At 35.9% G+C, this 9,913-nt stretch overlaps 1 protein-coding gene across 3 annotated transcripts in view; it reads left to right on the top strand.

Moving 5' to 3' along the window:
* The window catches only part of LOC106872032 (tyrosine-protein kinase Abl), a 341,811-nt gene that overhangs the window by 211,597 nt on the left and 120,301 nt on the right, over positions 1-9,913 (top strand). For all 3 annotated transcript variants that reach the window (XM_014918872.2, XM_052969985.1, XM_014918885.2), the window contains exon 3: positions 3,391-3,689. In XM_014918872.2, the coding sequence (XP_014774358.1) occupies positions 3,391-3,689 (299 nt within the window). The remainder of the gene's footprint in view (positions 1-3,390; positions 3,690-9,913) is intronic.

The raw sequence follows: 9,913 nt of genomic DNA, 5'->3' as shown, positions 1-9,913 counted from the left end.
AGATGCCTGTCATACACATACATATATATATATGTATGTGTGTTTGTGTGTCTGTGTTTGTCCCCGTAACTTAGCGCTTCGGCAAAAAGAAACCGATAGAATTAGTACTAGGGTTACAAAGAATAAGTCCTGGGGTCGATTTGCTCGACTGAAGGCGGTGCTCCAGCATGGCTGCAGTCAAATGACTGAAACAAGTAAAAGAGATACTACAAAGCCAACACTTATCTGTATAATATGAAGTTGTTGTTGTGAGTGAGAGGTCCCAGACTTCATAAGCAATGAAAATTTAGTTATAGCTTAATAATAGTTAGTAATTTTAAGTTATCAGAGCAGCCCTAAATAACTACTTTTAGTTTTCTGAAAGTAGTCCAACACATGTGCAAATATATGTATACACAGACAGACATATATAGGAGCAGAAACATAGCTCCTAAGATCTAGTTGAAATGATTGTTGTGAAGTATGAGAATATTAAAATAAAGAATGATAAAGCAGGTTGGACTACACAAGGCCATCAATTTCGGGGTAGGGATAAGTTGATTACATCAACCCCAGTGCCAACTGGTACTTATTTTATCGACCCCCAAAAGGATAACAGACAAAGTGGAGTTTGACAGAATTTGAACTCAGAACATAAAGTCAGATGAAATGCCACTAAGCATTTTGCCTGCCATGCTAATGATTCTTATTTCTTTATTACCCACAAGGGGCTAAACATAGAGGGGACAAACAAGGACAAACAAAAAGATTAAGTCGATTACATCAACCCCAGTGCCTTGCTAATGATTCTGCCAGCTCACTGCCTTAAAGTATGAGAATATTAAAATAATGACAAAAAGGTTGGACTATATCTATATTAACATTTGACAAAGTCTGCTGGTGTTATCCATCAAGCTCTGTATTGAATTCAAAAGTTGAGTTCAATAATTTGTTGTGGTGGGGAGAGTAATTTTTCTTGGTTGATCTCATAAATGACATTACTACAGAGCTAGTCGTGTTCATTGACATACCATCTATAATTTGTTTTCTTAAAGAAACACTCATCAGCCCTGTGTGTCTGATAAGAAATATCCTAATATTGTTGCCAGCTGACTACATGGCCTGGCTAGCATTTAACCATTTCCAGGAGCTGACAGGAGCGGTAGGCTCTTAACAGAGGGCTATTTGCAGCTGGCCAACTTCATTGACTTGACAGCTGAAGACTCAGTGATTTGTGTTTTTGTGATCATTACTGCACTTGTCTTGGCTCTCAATAAACCACTCTGTTTGGATGTGCGAAGTTATTTTGGAGAGAGAAAGTTCACTGCTGTAAGTGGTGGAACTTATGTGTAATTGTTAGCCTCAGTGTATCTGGAAGTGGTGCTTGGGTAACTGGAACTACTGCACAATTAATGGCATTCTAATGACATAAGAGAAATATTGGTTTTCGTTTCAGTCTAATTTGTATATTTTGTATATTTTCTCTTTAGGTTAAATTTAAACTTTTTGGTGTTTCTGAGTCAAATTTAAATGTTAGTGTTCTTTTTAGTTAAGTTTGAACTTTGAGTGTTTTTAGGTTAAATTGAAATGTTTACTGTTTTTAGAATAAAATTTAATTCTTACTATAGTATTTTTTTTTAAAGATTATAATGTCATTGTCCTTCTTCTTCTGCATCAAATAGAACAACTTACCATTTTTCTTTCTTTATTTTTTATTTTAGTGGGGAAAGGAGGAGTAAAGTTAATTATTTATTGGTCAATGTAAAGCATAGCGTGAAAGTTCAAATCTAGTAACAGTTTAGTGTTATGTGATATAGAAATGTTTTTTTTTCCCCTTTCCTTAAATACAATACAAAATATAAGCTTTAGAGTAAACTATCTTACTAAAGGAAAATAGAAGGAGGACAAAAAACTTTCATTGATATGTGAACAATACTAATAAATTCTATATTCATGACAGGAAAAAGAATCTCTTTCTGAATCAAGAATTTAAAATATGAAGGTGTTTATCCCATTTCTGCCTATAAGCTACCATTGATTGTTGCTTGCAGATAGGACTTGGCTACATGGTAAAATTATTCCATTGAACAATAGATGTTAGTTTTATTCTCTCCTAGCAAAACTTTGTTAATTTTTACCATTTGTGACATACATTTTACTTTATTGTGTTTTAGGTTATTTTTATTTGATAATTTAAATTTCACATTTTTGGGGTGGGGTCTTGCAAAGTACTTGGTGACCATAAGGGTGCTGGTGCCACATATAAAGCACTGGTGCTAGTGCCACACGATAATCACTCTGTAAAGTGGTTGGCATTAGGAAGGGCATCCAGCTTAGAAAGCATACCAAAACAGACAATGGCGCTTGATACAGCTTCTGGCCTTGTCCAACCCATTCCAGCATGGAAAATGGATTTTAAATGACGATGATGATGTGCTTTTTAATTACTTTTTAATTTTTAGTGATTCTTTAAATGTTTAAATGATACTTTTTTTTTATTATTTTTAACTTAGAAGGCAGCAAGTTGGCAGAACTATTAAGAGTGTTGGACAAACTGCTTTGCAGTATTTGTTCTTGCTCTTTACACCCCAAGTTCAAACCACACTGTTGTCAGTTTTGCCTTTTATCCCTCCAAGTCTTGTAGTAGGGTCAATAATATTGACTCACACCTTCCTCTCCTCAAAATTGCTGGTTTTGTGCCTAGGTCAGAAACCATTATTTTTAAGTTACATTTAGCATGTCATTATTTTTAGGTTAAATTAGTGCAGTGGATTGGTAGAATCATTAGAATGTCAAAGAAAATACTTTGCAGTGTTTATTCCAGCTCTTTATGTTCTGAGTTCAAACCCTGCTATAGTTAACTTTGCCTTTTGTCCTTTTAGGGTTGATAAAATAAAATACCAGTCACTTACTGTGTACAATGTAATTAATTAAGCTCCCCTGCTCAAAAATTGTTGGCCTTGTGTCTTATTTAGAAATAATTATTTTAAAATTAGATTTAAGTTTTCATTTGTTTTTACCATATTTACTTGTGTATAAGTCACCAATTTAGTGTTAATCCCTAATTTAGTGTTAATTCTTGGTAAAAAAAAACTTTTCTTCCTCATTTAGCTTTGCCCTGTGCATAAGTTACACCCCAGCTTTGCCTGTTGACATCAAGTATAAAATAGCGTGACTTATGTTTGAGTAAATATGATAGTTTAAATTTTCTGTTGTATTGTATTGGGTTGATATCTTTATTACTTCAACTTTTAGGTTAAATTTTACTCTCCACTGTCAGAAAAATTGAAAACCTGCTACAACCATTCTGAACAACTAAGTTATGAGTATCTTGTTCTTGTATTTATTTAACCTCTTCATCCTTTGTTGTACTCTCAAATGACTAAACTCTCTTTTGTTTTATCTGTGCAGGTGAACAAATGACGATTCTTGGCTACAACAAAGGTGGTGAATGGTGTGAGGTAAAGAACAAAGCTGGTGACATTGGTTGGGTACCAAGTAACTATATTGCTCCAGTTAATAGCTTAGACAAATTCTCCTGGTACCATGGACCTATATCCAGGAATGCTTCGGAATATTTACTAAGCAGTGGAATTAACGGCAGCTTTTTAGTTCGCGAGAGTGAAAGTAGCCCGGGTCAACGCTCCATATCTGTACGATATGAAGGAAGGGTTTACCACTATAGGATTAGTGAAGATTCTGATGGAAAGGTGAGTCACTATTTTTATCATTCAGCATTCTTTACAGCATTTATACTCTTGCTACACAATCTAGAACATGATCTCAAGACCTTTTATTTCCAGGCTTTTATATTGAAATATATAACGTCCAGTCCAATCCAGTATGGAACTCAGACGTAAAATGATGAGGATGATTCTGTATATGTGTGTGTTGAGTTTGGGTGCTGATTTTTCTGTAATCAATATTCTGCAATAGTATTTCACTCTAACCACATTGACATTCATAGTAAACAGGCTGCATCAGGAAGTAGTTTATAGTAGCCAGCTGCTTGCTATCCATTGATACATTTAAAATGTTCAACCATCTTTTTTTTTCCCTCTAACTTGCCTTTCCAGGAAGCTTTGGAATGTGGCCACTTTGATAGGCACTGTTATATAAATAGTTATTCCTATCACAAGTGTCAAGTGTTACTCCTAGTTGCTGTTAGAGGATTTTTCTTCCTCTTCATTTCCCTCACGGTACCATGCGCCCACACACACACATGTACACATTTGTGTGTGTGTGTGTATAAAATGAAGTCAGATCAATTAATGATATTTTAAGGATTTGGAGTTCTTTGTTCTATTTGAGTTTAAAATTCTGGTAACGTGCATTGTTTCTAAGCATAACATGAGTTATATATATATATATATATATATATATATATAAACACCTATTTAGTTTTGTGAGGTACAAAGCAAGCTCACCACTGCTGGTTCTACTATAAAATGCACCCAGTACAGAACATCCTTGTAAAGTGGTTAGCAGAAGCAATATTAAATCACGAGGATTCTTTAAAAGTCTTGTTGAGGACATGATGGTATTATTAGTACTTGTGTCACAATCAAATGTATCTTCGTTACTCTTGCAAAATGGTTGGTGTTGGGAAGAACATCCATCCATAGTGACCATGTGAAAAATGGAACGTAAGGGCAAAATGTGGTCCTCTGACCTCCACAGTGACTCAGAAATAGGGAGTGACTTAGATCATCAGTCCAGCTTATGCCAGTGTTGAAAATTAATATAAACCGATGATGATGATAAGTGTGGTTGTGTGTGTGTGTGTGTGTGTGTGTGTGTGTGTGAAACTTTATGGGGAATATCTTGCAGTCTTTGTCTTTCTCTGCACCTGAGGTCAAACCCTGCTAAGGTCAAGCTTGCCTTAAATCCATTTGGGGTTGATAAATAAAGTTCCATTCTAGTACTGGAGTTGATTCTTCTGGTTCCTCTCCAAAGTTCTTTTCAACTTTCCCTCGCGGTACTTGTCGGCTATCGGACTCATCCCCGTATTTAGCCTTGGATGGAGCTTACCACCCGCTTTGGGCTGCGTTCCCAAGCAACCTGACTCTCGGGCCGAAAAGAACACCGCCGATCGCCGCCGGCTCCGAATGGGCCTGGCACCCGCTCTGGGCAGCCCCTATCGAGGGGACTCCGAACCTAGCCGGGCGAAATGTTCAACTGTGTATGACCTTTGCATAGCTATGTGGTTAAGAAGCTCACTTAAAACAGCCATGTGATCCTGGTTTCAGTCTCACACCACAACTCATTGAGTGTCAGCCAGCATAGACTTGTGTGTGTGTGTGTGTCTGTTGTTTGAATATAAGCTGCACAGAGCCCAACTGAGTCAATTGCTCCTGTAATTCAAGGGCTCATCCATGTCTCACAGTGTCGGGTAGATTGTGCCTCCTGAATACATTAAGGGTGAGTTTGTCTGTGCATCACTCTACTGCTTATGCTGTAAGTCAATAAATAGGCAGTTCACTTGATAAAATAACTGGCATTCATTCATTGAAATTGATGAGTCAGTCTGTTTGATTGTGGCCATGTTGGGGTCAATGTCTTTAAGTCAATCATACAATTTCCATACTTCTATTATCACTCTCTGTTTCTCAAACCACTAAGTAATGAGACAAACTATACTGGCTTCATACTGTGCAAACATAAACAGAAGTATCAAGGTCTTCTGGAATGAAACTTTAAGCATGCGGTCTTGATTAAATTATTGGTTAACTCATTGCTCCAAGATGATATTGGAGTTCCTGCGAATTCTTCAAGAGCCAGGGTACCGATTTGAACTGACAACAATCTTGAGGCTAAAATTCTCCCCAAAAGTTATCATTGAAGACTAGATTGCATTGTTAGATTTCTTCTTACAGCAGTTACTGTCAAAACACCTGATGAAGGCTGGAGGGTATATCAGCCAAAACGTTGTGTTAACAACAAACAAGATGAGGACAAATATCCGTCAAATGTAAATAATGTAAATAATTACTATCAAGTTCTGAACTTCTGTCTAATTAGCTTAAGTAACCCTAGTGTGTGTGTTTTATTCATGTGTTTATCTTTCTATGGCCCCTGCATCAGTACACATGCTAAGGTATTTACAATGTCAGTTTCATAGTTCCATAACCCAAAGTTTCCTGTAAATATGTTCACCCCAGAAATGTTTACTGATCCTCTCTCATATGAATGATTTAAAATATTATGCACACACAATGTAATAGATTGTATCAAGAGAATCCATTCCTTTCTAATATGTATTTGGATTTAGAATTTCTTTAAGTTTATATAAGGAAATGATTTTGTGTAACTCATTCTGCTTCTTTAATGTTGATTTTGAATGTCTCTGAATCTGTCATGGCAGTCTTGTGGTGAGTTACATAATTCTGTAGAAGAAATAAGTGGTTTGACCTCTTGACCTTTTGTTATTTCTATGCTTTTTTTTCTCTCTTTATATCTACTTATGGTTTATTCCTGCCTTTGCCTGTTTTTACTAGTCGCTATATTTTTGATCACTTGCTAAAACTCAATGTGATGAAGAAAACAATTTTCTAGTAATAGTGGGCAGTTTATTAACATATGTTTATTCACTGTAAACATTAATATCTTGAATTTATGATTGAATAAACTAAGATTTTCTGCGTAAGCTGATATACAGACATTACATGTACTAATTAAGAGACAGAAAAGAGAAACAGAACCAAATCTGATCCTGTTTCTCTTCTCTATCCTGAATTGGTCTAATATTACTTTACAACAAACATCTTCAGCTTTTCTGAAACATGCCATTAAATTGGACATAGCATTTAAACTGGCCATATCCAGGCCAAATATTCTACCAGTTTTATGTTGAAAGCAACCAGATTTGGCCTCTCATAACTACCCTACAATGTCATTTAAAAAATATACAGTCACATCATTGAAATCTTGAAGCTAAGATAATGTATGATTAGTTCAAAGCAGTGTGAATAAATGAGCATTGTGTTTGACAGAGTAACCTGAATGCAAAAGAGTTAAACGGGCAAGGACGCTTCTGTTTATAAATGATAACTATTACCTTGAACTTAAGCAAAATGGAGTGTTAATTCTAAATATCCAAGGTGTTTTGATTAAATTAACCTTTTCTAGTGATTCAATCAAATATTTATAATGATTATATATATATCAGTGCTAAAAAAAAAATTCATAGTTTGTTGCATATATATTGTTGACATACGGTGAAATGGTTGTATTGTGTTCAGTTTATTACAAGAACGGTGTTTTAATTTGGGATACAATATACCTGTTTTTAATTTACTTCACTAAATATTCTGCAGCAGTGTGAATAAATAAATAAATAAATAAATAAATAAGTTGGTTCCCTGAGGTTGGTCTTGTGATTTCTTGGATTATACTGTTACTCAACATTGATAATCCTTGGATAATCCTCCTTTAGCCAAATGGTATGAATACTACTTTGCTATATGAGAAAATATTGTCATACTTTTGGGATTGTGAAATTAATCTGGTGGTGATCCATATACAATAGTGTTGGTGGGAGACAGTGGTAAGGTGGAGATAACATTCGTTCTATATTGCTGTTAAAAGTGTGTGTGTGTGTGTGTGTGTGTATGTGTGTGTGTGTGTGTGTGTGTTTATGACAGCATTGATGAAATCCTGTTCCATATTAACCCTTTTCATACCAAATTGTTTGAGATTGCCTTTGGTTCTATGGTATAAACTTCATGTTTTAAAGCGATTTAGATTAAAACCTTCCCTCAAATCTTCACCCTAATTTATGTTCCAAACACCAGCTTAATAATGACAAAATTATTCTAATAAATTCTTTGTTATTTTCATAATTAATTGAAACGAAGACAGTGTAGTTTTTACAGAAGTATGGTTACAAATAGGTTAAACAAGCATAGGCAACCTTTAGCGGCTTTGGCACACAACCTTTTAGAACAAGAGGCTTTATTCCTTCTGAAGGGTCACTAGAGCTTTATTCCTTCTGAAAGGTCACTAGAGTTTTATTCCTTCTGAAGGGTCACTAGAGCTTTATTCCTTCTGAAGGGTCACTAGAGCCTTATTCCTTCTCAAGGGTCATTGTATGACAAATGACTTGTATCATCACCATTCTTTGTAGCTGTGAAGCTTGGGTAGTCTACAATCATGCTAAATCCTTGTACTTTCACATGAGCTACCTCCAATGTTTTTGTGAGTTACCTGGCTTGATTGTGTGTGTCACACTCAAATACTTGCAAAGAACATTATGAGCAACACTCAGCTAAAGAACCAAAGAAGTTTTAATAAGGATCATATGAACTGTGTTGGGAGGAAGTCCAAGATCAGGCTCAAGGAGTTTGAGGATGTTGCTACTGAATATATCACTTGGCAGCAGTGGGGCTAGAGGGTGATGGAGAAGGCAATCAGAAAACAGTGTGAGAGAGAGCCAAGAGATGGCACCTTGGTTTCCACATCATTATGACCACACCTAACTGCAATGGGTCCAGCTTGTGGATCACAAATCTGACTGTCCAACCATCAGATTTCAATGGACAACTGAAAAGGTGCAAGCCAGCACATTTTGGATATGCTTAAATATAATCTCTAACACAAATGTACATGCATTTACGCACACATGTATGCATGTGTATACACATATGATTTTTAAAATCGGTCCTAGTTAGATATTGTTATTACTATTATTGACTTTACCTATCTATCAATATTTGTAACCATGTGTCTTGGAATATTGTCATATATTCACCATCCTATGCCTCTCAAGTAATCATCATCATCATCATCATCATTTAACATCTGCTTTCCATGCTAGCATGGGTTGGACGATTTGACTGAGGACTGGTGAACCAGATGGTTACACCAGGCTCCAATCTGATTTGGCAGAGTTTCCATAGCTGGATGCCCTTCCTAACACCAACCACTCCAAGAGTGTAGAATGTGATTAATAATATATATATATATATATATATATATATATATATATATATATATATATATATGATTAGTAATATATAGAGGGCTAGTGTTGAGAAACAGCAACAACATTCTCAAGGAAACACTAGTTTGTAAGACGATGAGATGCCAGGTCAGTTCTGGAAGACTTTGGGATCAGGGACTACTATAGATAATGACTAGAAATTTTGATACTGGTAGTGTTATGGAGGGGTGTTATCGGTTCATGATTAACTTTACATGTATAATTGTGCCATCAGATGGGATCACTTAGGATGCTTGTTGAACGATGAAACCATTCTGCTAACACTCATTCAACGTTCAGGCATTGCTGATTTGTTGCCTTGTGAGGAACAGCTGTTGTTGTATGTGGGATGGATCCAACTATTAGCTGATTTCATCTTAATTATCATTCTGCCAGCCTTAACTGGGTCAAACAAGCAGTTTTTCTCTGTCAAATTGCAATGACAAAAGAGATTGTCTGGTGGTTGAGGTCAAAGACTGAGAATAGACACTTAACTCTTCGGTCAAACCCTCATTGAGATTTTTCAAGTTAAACATAGAAAGGAAGGTGATGATGGAAACGGAAGTGTTTTTCTCCATTGAATTTGCCAAAAGGCAGATGACTGGTGAAAATGGTAAGAGTTGACGGAACTAATCTAAGTATGTGCCTGTGGGTTGGAGAACAATGCTTTGGTGGGTGTACCTACTTTTGATGTTCTGGCAGTAAGGCAATCTTGAACCTGGCAGGGTTCCAACTGGACCTCGTTGAATCAAGAGGACTGTATCATCCATGTATATATTTGCGTGATATATAGATTTTTATCTCATTTGCTGTTTTCTCCCTCTAATCCTGTTTTATATAAATCCTGAGGCTTATGTCATCTGCCTTTGTAATGTCTCCTTCATCCAACACTCCCTGTGGCAAGCAAAAGAAATCATCATCATCATCATCATCATCATCATCATCATTATTATT

Source organism: Octopus bimaculoides, chromosome 8 (assembly GCF_001194135.2).
Source record: "Octopus bimaculoides isolate UCB-OBI-ISO-001 chromosome 8, ASM119413v2, whole genome shotgun sequence".
NCBI classification, from domain to species: Eukaryota; Metazoa; Mollusca; class Cephalopoda; order Octopoda; family Octopodidae; genus Octopus; species Octopus bimaculoides.
This window is presented reverse-complemented; position numbering and strand designations above follow the sequence as displayed.